The following is a 22099-nucleotide window of genomic DNA, read 5'->3' as shown; positions in this document are numbered from 1 at the left end:
CAGCTCTTGTGTCACAAATCACAACAATTTTGATCGTAAGATTAAAGTATTGGATTAGAGCAGTTTTTCAGTGCAATCTGAGCATATCGCCTGCCAATCACATCATGAGTGTTATATTACACAACAAGTTTCTGTCGCCTCAGGCAGGGATGAAAATAACTGCTTGAATCTTTTCTTTTCCGCAAGAGACTATTATTTTTAGCCTTGTTTTAATTTCTACTCTAATATGGAAGAAGTGGGAGGTCATACATCAGAGTTGTGGGTAATTGCACAGTAACAATGGCTTTGCTGTCAAAATAATGCAGTAGTCAATGTGAGAAGATCATAGAGGAGAACACAAAAGCCAGCAGAGGGAGGGAAGGTTTTAATTAACTGCAGCCCTGAGGGACACTGTGTTGTATCTGCTCACAACTATCAAACAAACACTTCAGAGCACAAAGAGAAACCCGAAAAGAGATATTAAATGGGAAAACAAACAATAAGAAAGGAAGAAGACATGGGCCCTGGGCTTCTATCTCACTATAGGGCCCACTGTTTCTATCTGTACTGATGTTATCCTGCCAAAACATGTTACATTCTTTTTTTTTTTTTTTTTTTTTTTTTTTTTTTTGCCAAAACGTCCTGTCACTTATTAGAACAGTTCACCAACAAATGAAACATTTCTGAAAATGTACTCACCCTATAGGCCTTTCAAGATGTTTTTTTCTTTGTCCGAACAGATTAGGAGAAATTTAGTATAATCTAAAAAATATCCTCTTTTGTGAATGGGTGCCATCTGAATGAGTCCAAACAGTTGATAAAAGCACATGTAATCCACACGATCCAAATCCACCAATGAAAGTCTTGTGAACTGAAAAGCTGCATGTTTGTAAGAAACAAATTAATCATTTAAGAATTTTAACTTTAAATCAGTGTTTCTTGCCAAAATACGACCATAGGACAAAAAACGCTTCTTCCAGTGAAAAATTCCACCCCCGTTGTTCTCTCACACCAATATTCCTGGATGTACTGCATTTGGTTAGACTGCTATGCTTTTAAACAGTGCTTGATCTTTGCATATTACTCTCATGTTTCAAAGAGATTTCTTTTTCACTGGAGAAAGCAACATAATAGATAGCAGACAGAAGGTACAATTTAAAGTGAAAAATGTCTTATTGACTGGACACGGTGTCACTACACAAGACATTAATTCATTGATGGACTGGAGTCATGTGGGTTATTTGTGGATTATCTGTTGCGTTTTTATTAACAGATTGGACTGTCATTCTGGCATCACCCATTTACTGCAAATAATCCAAATGTTCATTTTTGGGTGAACTATTCCTTTAACAAATAAGAGGTTAGCCATTAGAGGCTGTGCAAAGTGTAAGGCTTCGAAAAAAAGTGTGCTCAAAGGTCTCGTGGGACCATGATGGTTGGGTGGAAAAAGAAAATACACAGGTGAGAATATGAAGAGAGGGAGCTGAAGAATGAGGACAGAGCAAGACTATATTGGATGATGTCTGAAGATAGGAGGAAGTCATTAGAGTTTGACTTTGGTGCTGTAGCAATTAAACTTTGCCAAAAACAGCTCTGAATGTTCTTCTACGTGCTGTGCATCACAGTCCATATTTTCTGACAGCCCTTGTGCCCAGTGGAGGGATGTTAAGATAATTATTTTCTTTGTAAAAACATCAAAATCTTTGATTGTCATAATTAATAAAATACACCTTGGTAATTTAAGATACAATAGTGACTGTTTCTTTCATATCAGACAGACTGAATTATTAGGTTGGACATGATGCGAGCAGCCCTATTCTTTCTGCTGCTGTCATAAATAAAATTAATGATCCATTCATCTCAATGACCCGAACAACAATCTTGGTAAATTGAATTCCAGGAATTGATTATCAATTTATCCATGCATCATCTAAAAGTGCAAATAAATGTTTAAAATACATTTTCCATTTTCTCTTCACACTAGGTCTTAGTGCATTGTGTTTTCAAAGTAACATCTCTAAAGCATGTCAGTGCTAAGAGGCCCATGGCACATCTCTCTTTCTATATATATATATATATATATATATATATATATATATATATATATATATATATATATATATATATATATATATATATGAATGTATTTGTATAGCAATTTTCATAATAAATCCTAGGCAGAAAAGATTGCCATATATTTGTTAAAAGTGATGAGTATTGATTTGCATTTCATATTTTTATTACTTCCTGAAAACACACACACACACACACACACGCACACACACACACACACACACGCACACACACACACACACACTTTTAACAAATATATGGCAATATTTTCTGCCTAGGATTTATTATGAAAATTGCTATACAAATACATTTGAATTTAAATATTTATCTTGACAATGTTTCTCTATACTTTAATTATAATAATAATAATCAAATAAATAAATATATATTCTGGGTAACTGTTTATTTCAAGGACATATTCTCATTATAAACTAGCAGCAGTTAATATCATATTGGCTGTTTATTGGTACTTATAATATTAATGCCTTATTCCCCTTGACCATATTTTAGATCTCTTATCTAAACTTTAATACTACCTTACTAACTATTAATAAGCAGAAAATTAGGAGTTTATTGAGGCAAATTTCTTATTTAATATTCGATTGCTTCTGTGAATAACAGACTGAAAGAACTTTGAATTTGTTTACATAAGCACAGATCAATGAAAACAAAATTTCAGAACTAGTTAGGAAAAGGTGAAAAATCATTTGAACACATTATTATTATTATTATTATTTTACTGGCCATCAATTCTAGAAAGATGCCATTGAAGTTATAGATAAGGAATCTACCAACAGAGGTCATGCTAAACAACAAACACTTGGACAATCCACTGTATGTGGAATTAAACAGATTGTTGCTGTCAACTGCTATTACTGGTGTCTTTATTTAAAACACTGAATAATTATTAATTAACTGAAGACAGCACCAGAGGTCATTAATTCTCAGACTATTGTATCTCCCTCTTGAGTCTTATCAAGGCATGAATATTTTCTACACTTTTTCTTTTTCAAGTAATTACGGTCTCTATCATCTATGCTGATGTTGTCCCATAATTGCAGATGTTTTCCTGCTGACTTTGCTGATCTACAGAATGAGGTATGAGCATTCATGCACATGTGCAATCCAATATCCTTTATGCTTACGGCGTATCTGCTCTATAGTGCATGTTCGAATAATTATTTGTCTGTTGATGATTGTCACCGCTAGAAGGCAAAATTAAAAACCAACCAAGACCTCAAAACTGAGAATGAAACCAACACTAAAGATTCTTTAATAGTATTTAATTGTATTTGTAACAATAAGTAAACGATTCCCAAAATATTAGTTTTAAAATTATTATTAGCATCTTTAGATTTAAATGTGTAAAACAAGAGAGGAGAAAGAAAGAAAAAAAATGAATGTCTGTAACTAATTATCTGCTAACATTTAATGCCACATAAACCAGAGTTAATTTAAGGATAGATTATAACAGAGTTTTAGTCATGGTCATTCTGGAAGGAATTAAATGAAATGTTCTTAGATTACATTGTATAGTATATTTTTAAAAGCCCTTAATCATTTCGCAGTACTTTCAGTTACAGAACAGTTGCACTTCTGTGTAATTGTGTAACTTTCAATATAATCTCTTGACAATTATTTGGACAAGATTGCATAATCTTAAATTAATTTTTAAAATAACCTGAATGTGCAGGAATTTCAGGGTCACAGACTTCCAGTTATTTTACCTATGCATAAGAAGTCTGTTATGCTTTTTATATTGCAAATTGGTATTTGTTATCATTTTGTTTCAATTTATCACAATCATGAACACATTTTTTTTTTTTCAAATAGTTATACTGTTTACTGCACTTGCTGTTCTCCTAGTTATTTAAATGTAGTGTCCAATGAATCACTAATCTTGCACATTCAAAGAAAATAGCTTGAGGTGGATATCATACAAAAATGTAGATTGTAGAACAATCATGGTTAGGTTTGGTGTTGGGATTTATGTTAATTAAGGTTTGTGTCATTCAGTACACAATATTTCCATTTTGAATGAATTCTCTTGTTGACTAGATGTGTGTGCTTAGTGCTTTCTGCGCTCCAACTTGATCCAGATGCCTCGCTCTGGTCTCAGTACCAGTTCGCCCACTGGACGGAGTTCCTCCCTCTTCTGACATGCCTCTATGTTAAAGTAGCGCAGAATAGAAGCCAGAATAACCTTTTCCTCCATTATAGCAAAACGCTGACCTGAATACACAAACATAAAACTGTCAGCTATAATAAAAAAGTACAATAAAAAACTCTTACAGAATGTACAGAATGACACATTATTTCCATGTATAATCTTAATGCTTGTAGGTCTCACCAATACAGTTGCGAAGGCCAGCAGAGAATGGAATGAAGGCATAAGGATGTCGACCGACGCAGTTCTCTGGCATAAAACGCTCAGGACGGAACTCTTCAGGGTCAGGGAAGAAGCGAGGGTCACGGTGAAGGGCATAAGTTATGATGATGACATTTGCTCCTTTAGGAACTTTATAGCCATCTACAGAAGGCACACACAAGTACCATGTCAAATGGTACAATAAATTAATCATAGTAGCTTACCAAAATATGAAAATTCTCAAATTACTTATTAATATCTATGTTGTTTTAAATATGTGTGGTGTTATTATCTCAGCTATTATTTCAATAAATTAAAGTAAAATAAAATAGAGGACATCCTACTTTTTGTTATTGCATGATAAAAATCTAAGTAAAGATTATTTGTGTGTGTGTGTGTGTGTGTGTGTCCGTGCGTGCGTGCGCGGGCATGTTTTTGTGACATACCAGGACACAACTCTGTATAATGACATGGGTATGACACAGGTATTACAAGGAGAGGGAGACTTATGAGGACATAACCCATGTCCCCATTTTTCAAAACGCTTATAAATCATACAGAATGAGTTTTTTTGAGAAAGTAAAAATGCACAAAGTTTCCTGTGAGGGTTAAGGTTAGGTGTAGGGTTGGTGTAGGGCCAATATACAGTTTGTACAGTATAAAAACCATTACGACGTGTGTGTGTGTGTGTGTGTGTGTGTGGAAAGAACAGCACTATAATTTATTAATGATATTTGGGGTGAGTAAATAAGAACAGAATTAAAGTTTGGAAGTGATCAGCTACCAGTGCATTATTATTAAGAGAATGATTTATTAAATAATTTATTAAATTGATCTTATTGCAGTTCATAGAAAAAAAAAATGTCATACTGGTTCGGACCTCTTTGTTTGTGAACTATTGCTGAAACTGATGAAAAAAATACTATGTAATACTAATACTACTGTGTGAATTAACAAAATACCAAATTACTCAATGCATGCATGACCCAAGGAATGAATGAATACGTGACAAGTAGAAGGAACTCACTGATCTTCATATCCTGACAGATGGTTCGGGCAAAAAACGGAACAGAAGGGAAGAGACGCAGAGACTCCTTTATCACACACTCCAGATAACGCAGTTTCTTTAGATCCTCTGTGTTAATTGGCCTCTCAGACTCGCCTGACACACACAAACACATTGCAAAATTTTAAAAACGAGTTCCAAATGGTTTTAGACTCTTTCACCTCACAACAAAGGAATGATTTAAACACCTGTTCTTGGTGTTTAACAGAATAATATGAACCACAAGTGGGCTTAACGCACCAAAAACCTCAAATAGTTCTTGTTGCGCCTTTCTTTGGATTTCAGGATGGGAGCCTAACAAGTGTATAGCCCAGTTCATGGCAGCCGCTGTTGTGTCATGACCCTGCAAAAATGCAGCAAACAAATGCTTTTTAACATAAAGTTTACCTCACCAAGTTACCTTGGTTTCAAAACATTTAGAAATTTCAGTGATTTGGTAAACCTCACTATAACCCTTTGCTGTAAATTTACAGCAAATTTCTTACAGAATTGTACTGTATTTCCATAATACAGTATAAGGCTGTATAATTTACAGAACAGCTGTAAATATACAGCACATTTCTGTTTTCCTCCCGATAAATTTGTAATACAGTATCAGACTGTAAATGCATTGCATTGTGGGATTGATTTTAATTTCGCGCTCAAATTCAGAATCAGATGAGACGTGACGCCAACTGATGTGCCAACTGTGTGAGTTTTTGTGAGTGTGAGCTTCGTTTCGTGTAAGCATTTGTCTGCGTCTTTCAAATATGAGTTGCCTGTGAAAGTCTCAGAAAGTCTCATGAACTTCATGAAGATAGGAGGAAGAATCGGTCATGCATCTGTGAGCAAAAGTGGATTTTAGAGCTTGAGAAGACTTCAACTGACTGATACGGTAAGCCAATCTATTTGTATTTATTTATTGCGTTCGGTTTAAGTTGCACGAATAAGTTAGTTTGATTTTGCGAACGTGGTTTTTTAACGCGAAAAAAAAGCACTCCTTTGATCTTTACCAAGTAACTAACGTTAACTTAACTTCGAAATTTCACACAAGCAGCATACCATTTCATTTGCATGACCTACTTGTGTGTGTGTATATATATATATATATATATATATATATATATATATATATATATATATATATATATATATATATATATATATATATATATATATATATATACATACATACATACATACATATATATATATATATATATATATATATATATATATATATATATATATATATAAGTTATATAAAATAAAATCACGAAAATAAAAATCACTCGTTCCACCGAGTGATTTACCATGTCATTTGGATGATCTGCTTTTTTTTTTTTCTTTGTTTCAGGTTTTACAATCTGATGAAAAATCCAGTGCTATTAAGTGCTTCAGTACGTTAGTGTCTAGTCCACGTGCAAAAATGCCATGGTGTCAGTTCTGCGATTGTACTTTTGAATCGTTGTCAGCATTTTGCCAGCACATGAAAATCCATAGTCATGTTCCAAATTCCATTTTCAAATTTGGTATCAGTCTAATGTTTCAGTACAGAATCAGATGCCGCATGGTGAGGCCGAACACTCACATCCACAGTCTGAATTCTTTGATTGTGGTGATGGCAGAGAGCAGTTGGAGAATGCACTTTTGCCAGATAATGCAGATTAATCTCTCTTTTTTTTTTTTAAACATGCATTTAGTTTTGCAGAAGAATGATGAGGGAATTATGTTTGGGAACATTCAGTTAATTATTGTACATGACAATAGCAATGTGTATTTTGTCACAAAGAAAAGTCAGTCTTTTTGTCTTGTAGACCAGGGAGTTCATTGCTTGAAACCACAAGATCAAGGCTACCTATGCATAAATCAAGATAGTCTACTGGATTACTATCCTCTGCCTGAATATTCATTGTGTGGCTTGTCAGTAATTGTTCTCTCATCATTCCTTCCCAATTTCAGAATAATGTCTGGAATGAAAGAAGTCCTGAAAGATGCTGTATTGTTGGTGTTGCCAAGCCTATCTCCAGATGAAACAAACCAGCTTGTTGAGAAGCTCATGGACCAAGGTGTCGAAGGCTTGGATGATTTGGTTTACGTAAAAGATGACATTTTGGAGTTCCAATGCAGAAAACTTCTTTGTTCATGGAAAAATCAAGGTAAAGATTAAGTTGATGTAAAAGAAGTTTAAGTAAACCATTTTCAGAAAACAACACATAATTTTTACTTGTCTAGTTTATTATTCTTTATGTAATAACTTGTAGTTATTTGTCTGGAAACTAGACAAAATAGTAACTAAGAAAAGGATTTTTTTGCAGTGGGGTGTTGTTTCAATGTGGTGTGGTGATGGTATGAGAAATATAAAACAGATTTTAATTGGCAACATGGAAGAATCAACTGTGTTCAGCAAAATTGTGTGGTTAGTCCAGCTAACTAACTCTAACACTACTTTCATTTAACCAGGGAAAATTCCTCTAAATAGGATTAAATAATATAAATTAAATATAAATTAAATTATAGTATTACTGTATTGATGAACCCTACCCAAAAGTCCACTAAGGCAAAATGAAATGGTGTATCCTGTGAACAGAGTTGTTTTAACAGTTATGTAGAATTATGAATAGACGACTACATAGAAACAAATTGGAACCGACAATAGTTATTTTAAATATTATTATTACTTTTTCATTCTGATTTTTATTTTTATTTAAGGTCAATCTCTGAGCAACCAGCGCTGGATGTTGAGTTTGGAGGGTCAAATTGTGTGTGAAGGAGCACAGCCCAACTTCATCACTGGCCTGGCAGCGCTGTTTGCCTCCTATAATTTCAATTTACAGTACCAGGAAGAGGCAGCATGCACCCTTGAGTTTGTTCAGAGGTGAGTCATTAGCATATTTGACATATATGTTTTAGACTGAATTGTCACTAACCTTTGTCTTGACAGTATTTGTTAAGGACTTCATTTTTCTTTTCATTAACTTTTTGTACAGCTGACTACGGGAATAACAATATGGATCTGGTTTAACACACTGAAAAACATGCTTTACTTACTTGTTTCTTCCAAACTTAATTTGGAATTATTCACTTGGAAAACAAGACATTATATCTTATCTAATTTTAAGTATCTAGTAAATGCATCTTGATTTAGGATTTTTTTTTGACTGGAAACCAGACAAAAAGAAAAGCATTTTTTTTGCAGTGCAGACAGGGCTTAGCTTACAGGGTTAGTTCACAGAAAAATGTAAATAATGTCATTAATGGCTCACCCTCATGTCGTTCCAAACCCGTAAGACCTCCATTTATCTTCGGGACCCAGTTTAAGATATTTTAGATTTAGTCCAGGAGCTCTCAGTCCCTCCATTGAAGCTTTGTGTACGGTAAACTGTCCATGTCCAGAAAGGTAAGAAAAACATCATCAAAGTAGTCCATGTGACATCAGAGGGTCAGTTAGAATATGTTGAAGCATCGAAAATACATTTTGGTCAAAAAATTAAAAAAATTACGACTTTATTCAACATTGTCTTCTTATCCGTGTCAGTTGTGAGTGTGTTCACAACACTGCAGTGACGCTGCTGACGTGTTATCTTTGTTATTGGGCGCACCAGAAAACACGTCAGCAGAGTCGTGAACTCTCACAACAGACCCGGAAGAGAAGACAATGTTGAATAAAGTCGTAATTGTTGTTTTTTTTGGACCAAAATGTATTTTCGATGCTTCAACAAATTCTAACGGACCCTCTGATGTCACATGGACTACTTGGATGATGTTTTTCTTACCTTTCTGGACATGGACAGTATACCGTACACACAGTTTCAATGGAGGGACTGAGAGCTCTCGGACTAAATCTAAAATATCTTAAACTGTGGTCTTACAGGTTTGGAACGACATGAGGGTGAGTCATATATGACATATTTTTTATATTTCAGTGAACTTACTGTTTAAGCCATGTCTAGGCCTTAGTAAAATAAGGGTATTTAAAGGGATGGTTCTGAGTAAAATCAACCTAGGGTCATTTTCACCATGACAATGAGCCAAACACCCGACCCCCCCCCCCCCCACTCTCCCCAAGAAGCCTTTTGTGTCTAGTAAATTACCCCACTAATAATGATGACCAGAAGGGTACCAAACTTCTACAGTAGTACAAATAGGTTATGTACTCCTAAAACGAGGGATTGGAAGGTTTGTAAGTACATGAAAGTGAAAAAGTGAAAGTGACGTGACATTCAGCCAAGTATGGTGACCCGTACTCAGAATTTGTGCTCTGCATTTAACCCATCCAAAGTGCACACACACACAGAGCAGTGAACACACACTGTGAACACACACCCGGAGCAATGGGCAGCCATTTATGCTGCAGCGCCCGAGGAGCAGTTGGGGGTTCGATGCCTTGCTCAAGGGCACCTAAGTCATGGTATTGAAGGTGGAGAGAGAACTGTACATGCACTCCCCCCACCCACAATTCCTGCCAGCCCGGGACTCGATCTCGCAACCTTTCGATTGGGAGTCCGACTCTCTAACCATTAGGCCACGACTTCCCTCATCAGGAATTTATTAAATAACAATTGCCTGATGGCGAATGCTACCGCTAACAAAGACGTGGAGTTCACTTGCATGATTTGGTAAAAGCTTGTAAGGGCTTGCGCAATCAACCGGTGTTGCTGAAAAAGTTTTTTGGACAACTTAGTATTTGGCTCAAGGTCATGGTGCAAAGGACCCTAGGTTGAAATTTAGTTATATTAATGAAGTCACAAATGTTTGGACTGGATTCGGCAATGTGTGCTCTACATAAACAGGGTTTATGGCTGCATTTCAACAGATACTCTGGTAGGCCCTGATCCAGTACCTGATGAAGGGATTATAATGTTAATATAAGCTGGGTGAACAGTCGTTAAATCTCTCTCTCTCTCTCTCTAGCTCTCACTATATGCACAGTCTATAATATTTCATAGTTTTTTTCCTCTTTTCTGCATTTTAGACGCTTTGTTGACATCAATCCTGAACGTGGATAGAAAGCAAAAAAAAAGGAAAAGTGACTTAAAAGAAAACTGGCCAAGTTGTGCAAAAAAAGAATGCCACTGTAAGCCCACCAGTTTCCTCACTTCTGCGAAAACTTTCAGACTTTGAATGAAACTTTGTTTAGATCCTGTCAGCAAGTACATTAAAAGTGATTATGATTACTGCATCGTTAATTCCATTTATATAATACAACTGCCATTTCAGCCATTTTGAAGCTCTATTCTTTAAATTTCTGAATAAAAAAAAAATTGTTAAAGGAAAACAAGATTACTATATTATAAAGTGTTAAGTGTCCAACTAACATTTTAAATGTAAAAAAAAAAAAAAAAAAAAAAACAGATTGCATTTCCGCCAAATGTGTTTACAAAAGGCAAATGTCTGGTCATTGCTTTTAAAATAAATGTTTTAAAACCCAGATAATGTTGTTGGTTTCTGTTTTCTTGTTTAAAGTTCAGAGTATAATGTTTTCCCTGTAAAAAAAGGTGTGTTTTTTTTTTTTTTTGCTGTAGACAGTATAATTCCGTAAAATGATGTGGTATGTGTATTTTGTAATTACAGTGCAGTACAGTAAATTTAGGAAAATTTAGGAACCGACCTGCCAGTATTTTACTGTAAATTTACAGTACAACGGTTTACAGAACTAGTACTGTAAATTATGATTACAGTACTAGTTCTGTAAAAAATACAGTATGTGGCTGGCAACCCAGCTGCCAGTATTTTACTGTAAATTTACAGTACAACGGTTTACAGAACTAGTACTGTAAGTTCTGATTACAGTACTAGTTCTGTAAAAATACAGTATGTGGCTGGCAACCCAGCTGCCAGTATTTTACTGTAAATTTACAGTGAAAAGTTTTACAGTGCTATGAACAAATGTCTAATGGTTTTAACTCATTTGGATCAGTTTTATCATTTAAGTTCTTTTTTAATTAAATGAATTTTAATAGTGTAATACAGAAAAGGTGGATTATAATGACCTAGTTTGCCAATCCTTGCCTAATAACACACAAAACAAGAACTATGCATGAATAAAAGAACAAAATGTTACAAGACATTCATATTTACCTTCATAATGGTATTTATTTATTTTTTCAGAGTTATCATAGCATTGTTTAACCCGCTAGCCTGTGCGGTTTTGATCAGTAAATCATTTTGTTCCTCTCACAGTTCCTACCTCAAACATAAAGGTGTCCACTTCCTCCTGGATATCTTTGTGGGTTAACTTTTTCCCATCCTCATCTGTTGTTTTTAACAGCATGTCCAAGAAAGCCCGTCTTTTTCTCATTCCCTGATCTGATTCACTGTCAGACTCAATGTAGTTAATGTACTCTGACCTCTCGTTAATCACCTACATGACAGAAAGACACACCGGTGATCAGAATGCAGCCTTGACCAGACTGAATGTGGTTGGATATTACACAAACACTCACACTCTCTGTGAAGGAGTGAAGGACTTTCAGACTACGGTTGTGTTCTCTGCCTTCACCAAAATAGTTATACACAAAATCAGGCCAGTACCAGGGCATCCTCTGGCGCTTGGTGATGATGTCACTCATTCTGTACCAATTAGAATAACAGAAATTGCAAGTATTAGTAAATATCATATTCATTCATTGGTAACACTTTATAATAACTTACATTAATGAATCATTAACAAACATTAGGTAATGCTTGACAGAGATGCTTTCACAAATCATTCACTTTTGAAATTATTATATAAAATTATTTTGACAGATGGTTTACAATTATTTAATCAGAATCAGAATCGGAGCTTTATTGCCAGGTATGTTTACACATACGAGAAATTTGTTTTCATGACAGAAGAAATTACATTAAAGCTTCTTAACGTGTTTTTGAATGCGAACAAATGTCATTAAACTTCAGTTCACATATTACATAATGCTCTTTTTTTACATTTACAAATGTCGTGAAAATATATCTGTTTTAGTCATTTTAAGCACTTCACAATCTATTCATGTTAACATATTCATTAACTCATAATCACAGGCTGTAAATGTCATTTTATCTGTCTTCATTTGGTGTTTAGACTATTTTCTACTATTTAGTTTGTTGCAACTACTATTTTTGAATCTTAACAGGAGGGGAAAAAACAACAACAAGAAAATACTTTGTTTATCATTGATCAAGAAACTGTAATATGAACAAACTGAACCATGTTTCCTTGTAGTAATCAAATTATAAAATGGATATTTCCAGTCCTTGATTTTGATTGGTTAAGCCGCATCAGAAGCTGTTGTAGATTACACTACAAACATACACCCGGCTTTACGTCATGCCTAACAATGCCCCTTGGCTGTTATGAACTTACTGTAAACCACAGCTTCTTGGGGCTTATTGCTTTATTGACCCCTGTATACTTTTGAAGCCCTTAACCATCTATTTAGAACTGGAATTATTTTGAAGTATTTTGAAACTTTCAGAGCACTAAATATAACCATGACTTTAGACTGTTTTTTTTTTTTTTTAAAGGACATTTAAGATCCTTGATTCTGATTGGTTGAGCCGTATTCGAATCTGTTGTAAATTGCACTACAAAAAAACACCTTTGTTCACTTATGTTTGTTGCTCAGCAACCACTTAGTCACAACTGTTTCTGAGGAACTAAATTTGGCGAAAGAAAACAGCTTTTATTTAAATCATTACACTTTTTTTGCTCTTTATTCTGCGAAACCTTACTATGTACATGGAATAACCATTTTATAAAAGGAATAAGCCCAATGAAGCCATGATTTACAATGAATTTATAACACCTAAGGCCGTTTTTAGGTTTTAGGGTTTTAACAATGCCCCTTAGCTGTTATAAATTCAGTGTAAACCACGACTTCTTAGGGCTTATTGCTTTAAAAGTAATAATTCCTTACATTTATATAGCGCTTTTCTAAGCATTCAAAGCGCTTTACATTGTCAGGGGATATCTCCTCATCCACCACCAGTGTGTAGCATCCACCTGGATGATGCGACGGCAGCCATATTGCGCCAGAACACCCACCACACACCAGCTTATTAGTGGAGAGGAGACAGAGTGATGAAGCCAATCAGCAGATATAAGGATTGTTAGAAGGCCATAATAAACATACAAAGTTATCCGTTGCATGGCCTTTGGAATAAAGCATGACCGAGCACTAAAAGCTAACTCAGCAAGCCAGTTAAACACACACAGTTATTTGCAGAGTTTCAAACCAGTATTGATTTGTACTCGGATGCACAACCTTAAATCTGTCTAGCATCCACCCTAAAAATGTTCCTTCCATATTAACGTTAATAAATATATAAGCACTTACCTGTACACACTGCGGACATACTCAGAGTCATGGTTGCTCTGTGCATAGATCTTCTTTCCCATGGCAGTCTCTGAAATGTAACACTTCTGTTTTGAATTTTGATACTTGTCCACATTCTCAAACAAACTACTCACCCCCACTAAAAACCAAAAACCTCAACAAACGAAAAAAAAACAAAAAAAAAACACCATAAACACACAGACAAAATATATGTAAATAGACCATAGTCAGGTTAGACACCATTTATGTGGATGAAAACGAGGCTGTGAGGAATAAATTTAGTCTTTACAATGCCATAATAATACAATGCCTTAATAGTCTGCTGTATAATAGTCCAAAACCACAGTTTGTCTTGTTAAAGGTACACGTTTAGGTACTATCAGTACTTTAAGGATGTTAAAATGTGCAGAAAACTACACAAACCACAGATGATGTCAAGGGCACAGAGAGTGATGTGGTTAAAGCAGTTGAAAGAGCCTTTTCCAGCTTGTTTCTGAAGTTTCTCTATGAGCACTTCTGCCTGTTCATTCATCACCTCCAGGAACTCAGTTAGTATAGAGAAATGAAATGTCGGGGTCAACATCTTACGTCTGTGTCTCCACTTATCCCCAGTACTAACAAAATGAAACACAGAAGGGAATTTAAGACAGGTGTCTTAGTTATTAGCAAAGGGATAATTTTTTTGTCTGCTCTTTATTATTGAACTAAATAGAATCAGTATTAAACTGTCTCATAATCAATCACAATTCTACTGTCTTCGGTTTAGCTGCTAATCTCTGAACTGAACGTGATTTATAAATGATGAACTTTACACAGCTATTAGAGACTGACTGGAGCTGAATAATGACATTTTTTTAGCTGTTTTACTGAAGACTATTGATTAGTCTTATATTGATGAAGTTGGCATCAATGGTTCTGATCTGATACTACTAACTGACCCTGTTTAATACTGTGTGGTTGCTTTGAAATGTTCCCTACAACTTGAAATTATTTAAAATGAGCATTTATAATGTTGGTATACTTTACCTTGTTAGTAGTCCTGTTCCCAGCCAGGGGTGCAGAAATTTGTATGCGTAGGCCTTGTCCATGTGAACGGGGTTATTGAGCACTGTCTGTATAAGTGGTTGGATTTGCCAAGAGTGACAAATAAAACATAAAATTGAGGACTTATATTTGTTACCACTAGGGTTGATGATATATTAAGTATTATAATAAGTATTCACATGCATGCAGTGTAAAAATGTGAAGTACAATTTTGTTGGAATATAGAATTAAGCAACATTGTGTTGAATATTGCAATAGTTTCACAATCCTTTTTTTGTCTCCCAAGTGTGAGACTGTTAAAATAGATGTTTTAAACTAAAAATGTATTGTATTTTATTCCTTACATTGAAGCACTTTGAATCAACTTGGCAACAATGGCTGCTGAACTGAAAAAAAAAAAACTGAAATAATGGTTCCTCTGCTTTACTATCACCACCAAAACTACTCTTTAATCTGCTTTTACACTTCGCAGGGTTAGACTTTAACATACTGAATGGTATCTTTCAATGTTCTTCTAATCTTTAACGTTTTATGTATTTCTTTGCACATAGATATCATACATATCATATCTTTTTCTTTTAACTAATGCACATTCATCAACTATTGCGGTGCCACTAAATAGAGTTCACTCACTGAGGTTATCTTGATCTTCAAACATCAACTCATATTGTGAAATATACTGTCACTATAGGCCAGAGACCCTGATCAACAAGTGAGAGTGCGCATGCAAGTGATACCTCGATAGTCTCAGCATGGTATAAGATGAGAAATGGAATAGGTCCGATCCATAATTTAAACAGAGGAGAATCCCAGAATTCTTTTGTGTAGCCAACCACCTGACAAAAGAAATCTGAAAGACAGTTTTCAACTGTTATACTTCACTGCATTTGAAGGGTTACTTTAATTCAAGTCGAACACTGAACTTTCTATGTTAAAATTAGAGTCAGGGAATAGTTGTCACAGAAGAAACTATACGTTTGGCTGATATTTTAATTTAAAAAACAGAACAATTTAGAATATGTTTTTATACACTTTTTGATGGTCTCTTTTGAAAATTGAGTTGGCAATAAGTTGCACTTATGTATTAACTAACTCCCATTACAGAATTAGTAGACTGTCTGAATAATATCTGCTAACTCTATTGTGATGGTCTTTGCAAGTAGGCTACATTTCTACTTACATCTATTCTACTTACCCTGGCCCTACCAGCCTACTACTCACTCTAATGAGAGTTAGATATAGCCTATAGGTGGAACATTACAACAGAATGTGTTAAAGGAATCATCAAAATACATTTTTAGAATAGACATTAAGATATAGAATACTTTAGAATATAACATTAAAAAAAAAACGATAGAAAAGAAAAGAACAGAATAGGCCCTACTTGGCTGTAGTCTTGCAATTAATACATTAAGCTTCGTCAAATACATTGGTTTATTGAACAATTAGAAATAACCTATTCTTTAAAAGAATCTTAGCATGTAAATGTGAACACTTTCATTGCTTTTATTATTTCTGATATATTATTCGTTTTATTTTTGTCATTCTATAATAACTTTATTTTATTTATTATCATGTATAAATTATATGTGTGTTCTATATTTATTTATGAGATTATGAGCAGACAAAACATAGTAAAGATGCTTGGAAGAAAAAATGGATCTATATATTGCTCTTCTCACCTCCCGCGTTCGATTTAAACTGCAGCGCGTCCCCGATGAACGGATATGTGTTTCCAATGCCCGGGACTGGCTTCAATTCCTTCCAGTTGTGAAGGTAGTTTTTCAGCAGTTGGTAGGTGATGTATGTCAAAAGAATAACGCAAACCGTCGCGGCTACGAACCCAAAACTATACACACCGACGAACGGGACCATCTTGCCACTGAGAGGCACGGAGGTGCGTGTGTGTCTATGAGCTTCACGGTGTTTTATAATGAATTTGCTACTGGACTTTGGATCATCCTGACAAGTAGCCAAACGCAAGTTCACAAGGCGCCGCTACAAATTAATTTAAAGAACTGCAGAACCTCTGAAATGGGAAAATTTTGTTGCTTTGTTTATTTGGGAAATCGTGGAAAGACTTAATGTGTAGCCAAATTTAAAACTTTGAGAGACAGTATTTTGTATTTAAAATACTCAAAATACATAATCAATTAGTTAATTTTGCTCTCGGATAATACAATATCTTTCTTCACAAATTAAAAAAAAAAAAAAAACTATTTATACATGCATTTAACACACCATGCTTCTTATTTACATTTACTTGCATTTGTACATAACACACTGCTGTACACACAAATACCATATATATATATATATATATATATATATATATATATATATATATATATATATATATATATATATATATATATATATATATATTAGAGGTGGGCATAGATTATTTTTTTAAATCTAGATTACTCTCACTGTAACCTGAAAATTTATCTTTATAGTAAAATGGCTCATTCGAATTCTGCCGACGGCATTCAGAATATGTGTGTTACCCAAATAAAATTGACAAACAGTAAGTCTTTGAGAAGGGGTTTATCAAGCTAGATGGTGCATTAGAAATGTACATCTCCTGTTTCCAAAATGCATCACAAACTGCTTGAAAAAGCTGTAAACTAATTCCACATTGCACAAGGTGCAAACAACCGTTTCACACATACTTAAGGCGATCGCACACCGGACGAGAAGCGCTGCGTCGCGTCGCGCCACATGTAGGACAACTCGAGGTATCTGCACACCGGACGCGCACATTCTATATGCTCAATTTCGCAGCAAGATGGGAGAGTTTTAACTTCATCTATTATTTTAATTTGAAATATATGATTTTAATTGATAAAAGCTTTTTAACGTTAATTAATGAAAATAATATGTGTTATAATAAGTCTGTTATTGTTTTGTTGTATCTGTTGTCTGGGCAAGCTGTGCAGCTGAAAACATAACCAAACACTTTTCATGTTTTATTTGAATGAAACAAGTGTGCTGTATTTTAATTTCAGTTTCAGTTTATAACATCTGGGTTTTTTATATAAAACTATGCAGATGGCGCTCTGTGGCGCAGCAGAAATTTGAACAGCGTTCTGAGTCGTAGCTGGGCACCGCGGACAGACACGGAATGGCGCCGCCGGTGTGTGTACTCGCATAGAGAATAATGTGTTAGAATTTTAAAGACGTGGCGCGACTTTCTCTTCTGTTGTGTGACCCCCTTCAGTCTGCAGTGCATATATATGGTTGCATATTTTTTATGCACCCATGTTAACGGATTCCAGTTGCATTCCAAAAGCATTGCATCTGCAGCAGTGCAGCAATCGTTATGTACCGAGTAGCGAACTGCAAACGCGTCCTGTGTGAAAGCACATCCAGTCCGTGCTACACCACATACATAATGCACACAGACTGCATACGCACTGCAGATGGAGTATGTGTGAAACAGGCATGAGCAGGGCCGTAGCTGGGGTCAGCGGGGACCCGGTGAAGGTTGTACCTGTGGGCCCTGTTTGAAATTGTTTAATTTGTATGTTAGTTTATTTTTATTTATTTGTGCTATTTTCACAATGTTTACGTTTTTTTCAAGTTTGTAGGTGTCAAGGTACAGAAACTAAATAATTAAATGTAAAAAGGCAATGGATCTTCAATGTAAAAATTAAATATACAGTGAAACCTACATTTATTCAGACACCTTCAACATTTCTCACATTATTAAAGTTTTGCTATATATATCAAAAAATATATCTGGTGCCTGAATAATTTTTGGTTTGACTGTTAAAACTACAAAGTAGTCAAGAGCAGTGAGTGACTTTTATTTTCTTGGATTAACATTACAGCAGCCAGTAGCTAAATTAGGCGCGGTCACTTTAAGAGATGATGACAGCATCCAATATAATATACACATCCCATTTTTCCCTCAACTGTTTACTTTCACCTAAGAAATAACTGACAGTTTTTTTCGAGCATAATTTCCAAGGTGGATATTTTGACATATTTTATATATATTTGTAGGCATTAGAGCAAAAATAAGCAAATTAAATGTTCAAGTGTTTTGATCAAAACACTTAAAAACACTTATTTTATATATATATATATATATATATATATATATATATATATATATATATATATATATATATATATATATATATATATATATATATAGTATAGACCAAAAGTTTGGACACATCTTCTCACTCCCTGAAATGGTTTTCCAACAGTCTTGAAGGAGTTCCCCGAGAGATGCTTAGCACTTGTTGGCCCTTTTGCCTTCAGTCTGCAGTCCAGCTCACCCCTAAACCATCTCGATTGGGTTCAGGCCAGGTCATCTGGCATAGCAACCCATCACTCTCCTTCTTGGTCAAATAGCCCTTGATGCGTTCAGTGTGACTCTACAATTTTCATAGTCATGAAAATAAAGAAAACTCTTTGAATGAATCAGAATCAGAATCAGAAAGAGCTTTATTGCCAAGTATGTTTGCGCATACAAGGAATTTGTTTTAGTGACATAAGCTTCCAGTACACAGAGACAACAACAACACAGACAAAAAAAAAAAAAAATGTAGCCAAATAAATAAGTGTATAAACAATTGTGCTATAAATGAAAATGGGATAGGATTGAAAAAGATGCAGGGATGTACTAGGATGGAGGGGTAACAAATAAATATAAGGATGTTGCAATTTTGTTTGCATAAGCATAAGTGAGGAACATTTAACTGTTCATGAGGTAGATTGCCTGGGGGAAGAAACTGTTTTTGTGCCTTGCTGTTCTGGTATTTGCGGCTCTGAGACGCCGGCCAGATGGCAAAAGTTCAAAAATGGGGTGACTTGGATGTGAGGGATCCAGAGTGATTTTATGAGCCCTTTTCCTCACTCTGGATGTATACAGTTCTTGAAGGGTGGGCAGGGGAGCACCAATAATCCTTTCAGCAGTCCGAACAGTTCTCTGTAGTCTTCTGATGTCCGATTTTGTTGCTGAGCCAAACCAGACAGTTATAGAAGTACACAGTACAGACTCAATGACGGCTGAGTAGAACTGTTTCAGCAGCTCCTGTGGCAAGTTAAACTTCCTCAGCTGGCGAAGGAAATACAACCTTTGTTGGGCCTTTTTTACAATGGAGTCAATGTGATTGTCCCACTTCAGGTCCTGAGAGATGGTGGTTCCCAGGAATCTGAATGACTCCACTGCAGTCACAGTGCTGTTCATGATGGTGAGTGGGGAAAGTGCAGGTGGGTTTCTCCTAAAGTCCACGATCATCTCCACTGTTTTGAGCGTGTTCAGCTCCAGGTTGTTAAGACTGCACCAGACAGCCAGCTGCTCAACCTCTTGTCTGTAAGCAGACTCATCACCGTCCTGGATGAGGCCGATGACTGTAGTGTCATCTGCAAACTTCAGGAGCTTGACAGAGGGGTCTTTAGAGGTGCAGTCATTGGTGTACAGGGAGAAGAGCAGAGGGGAGAGAACACATCCCTGAGGGGCGCCAGTGTTGGTGGAGCAGCTGTTTGATGTGAATTTCCCCAGTCTCACTAACTGTTGCCTGTCTGTCAGAAAGCTGGTGATCCACCGACAGATAGAGCTAGGAACAGAGAGCTGGGTCAGTTTGGTCTGGAGGGTTGTTGGGATGATGGTGTTGAAAGCCGAACTAAAGTCCACAAACAGGATCCTCACATAAGTCCCTGTTTTGTCCAGATGTTGCAGGATGAAGTGCAATCCTATGTTGATTGCATCATCCACGGACCTGTTTGCTCTGTAAGCAAACTGCAGGGGGTCCAGTAAGGGTCCAGTGATGTCCTTCAGATAACCCAGAACCAGTTTTTCAAACGACTTCATGACGACAGATGTTAGAGCCACAGGCCTGTAGTCGTTAAGTCCTGTTATCTTGGGTTTCTTTGGGATGGGGATGATGGTGGAGCGTTTGAAGCAGGAAGGTACTTCACACAACTCCAGAGATCTGTTGAAGATCTGTGAAAAGATGGGGGCCAGCTTGTCAGCACAGATTCTCAGACAGGCTGGTGTAACACCATCTGGGCCTGGTGCTTTTCTTCTTTTGTTCTTCTTGAAGACCTGGCGCACATCATCTTCACAGATTTGAAGAGTAGTAGGTGTGGAACGGGGGATTGCAGGAGGTGTTAATGGTTGTGCAGGGAGATGGTCAGAATGGGTGTTGGGGGTTTCAAATCTGCAATAAAACTCATTCAGGTCGTTAGCAAGCCGTTGATTAGCCTCAGTGCAAGGGGATGGTGTCTTGTAGTTTGTGATGGCCCTCAGTCCTCTCCAAACTGAAGTTGAGTCGTTGGAAGAAAACTGGTCTTCCAACTTTTTAGCGTAGGTCTTTTTAGCCGCTCTGATCTCTTTGTTCAGTGTGTTCCTGGCCTGATTGTACAAGACCCTGTCCCCATTTCTGTAGGCATCCTCTTTGGCCTGACGAAGATGTCTGAGTTTTACTGTAAACCATGGCTTATCGTTGTTGAATGTTAAATAAGTCCTGGTAGGAATGCAAACATCCTCACAGAAACTAATATAGGATGTTACAGTCTCTGTGAGTTCGTCCAGATCTGTGGTAGCAGCTTCAAAAACACTCCAATCAGTGAGGTCAAAACAAGATTGTAAATCCTGCTCCGTTTCGCTGGACCATCTCTTCACAGTCCTTACTACAGGTTTAGCAGATTTAAGTTTCTGTTTGTAGGATGGTATAAGATGAATCAGACAGTGATCAGAATTTCCCAAAGCAGCTCGTGGAACAGAGTGATATGCATCCTTTATTGTGGTGTAGCAGTGATCCAATATATTACTGTCTCTGGTGGGACATGTAACATGCTGTCTGTATTTTGGCAGTTCACGGGAAAGATTGGCTTTATTAAAGTCCCCAAGAATGATTAAAACAGAGTCCGGGTGTTGTTGTTCTGTCTCTGTGATCTGATCAGCGAGTTTCTGTAAAGCTGAGCTCACGTGCGCTTGCGGATGGATGTAAACACTAACCAGAATGAACGAATGAAACTCCCGCGGCGAATAGAACGGCTTGCAGTTGACAAACTGCATTTCTAAATCAGGACAGCACATCTTCTTTAACACAGTTACATCTCTACACCATCGCTCATTGATGTAAAAGCATGTCCCGCCGCCGCGCGATTTCCGAGTAGACTCTGATTCGCGATCCGCTCTGAACAGCTGAAAGCCCGGCAGATGGAGCGCGCTGTCCGGTATGGCGTCATTCAGCCAGGTTTCCGTGAAACACAGAGCAGCAGAGTGAGAGAAATCCTTATTTGTCCGAGAGA

At 36.2% G+C, this 22099-nt stretch overlaps 1 protein-coding gene across 1 annotated transcript; it reads right to left on the bottom strand.

Annotated features, from left to right (window-relative positions):
• Positions 1 to 3320: 3320 nt before the first annotated feature.
• On the bottom strand, positions 3321 to 16747 carry LOC127949601 (cytochrome P450 4V2). The gene is made up of 11 exons (XM_052547032.1): positions 16510 to 16747; positions 15565 to 15677; positions 14810 to 14895; positions 14207 to 14397; positions 13784 to 13853; positions 11912 to 12038; positions 11656 to 11829; positions 5727 to 5829; positions 5448 to 5582; positions 4403 to 4582; positions 3321 to 4284 (listed from the first exon to the last, which is right to left on the bottom strand). Exons 1-11 carry the CDS (start codon positions 16700 to 16702, stop codon positions 4121 to 4123), a joined length of 1536 nt encoding a protein of 511 aa, XP_052402992.1. The 5' UTR covers positions 16703 to 16747; the 3' UTR covers positions 3321 to 4120.
• Between the last annotated feature and the right edge of the window lie 5352 nt (positions 16748 to 22099).

The sequence above is a fragment of the Carassius gibelio genome, chromosome B1, assembly GCF_023724105.1.
Source record: "Carassius gibelio isolate Cgi1373 ecotype wild population from Czech Republic chromosome B1, carGib1.2-hapl.c, whole genome shotgun sequence".
Lineage (NCBI taxonomy): Eukaryota > Metazoa > Chordata > Actinopteri > Cypriniformes > Cyprinidae > Carassius > Carassius gibelio.
The sequence above is the reverse complement of the archived record's forward strand: the minus strand, read 5'-3'. Positions and strand labels throughout refer to the sequence as shown.

Coding starts and splice junctions, on each gene's coding strand:
- LOC127949601 (XM_052547032.1), bottom strand. CDS start 16,702: ATGGTCCCGTTCGTCGGTGTGTATAGTTTTGGGTTCGTAGCCGCGACG. Junction 15,678..16,509: donor GTTTAAATCGAACGCGGGAG/GTGAGAAGAGCA, acceptor ACTGTCTTTCAG/ATTTCTTTTGTCAGGTGGTT. Junction 5,830..11,655: donor TGGACACCTTTATGTTTGAG/GTAGGAACTGTG, acceptor GCATTTTTGCAG/GGTCATGACACAACAGCGGC.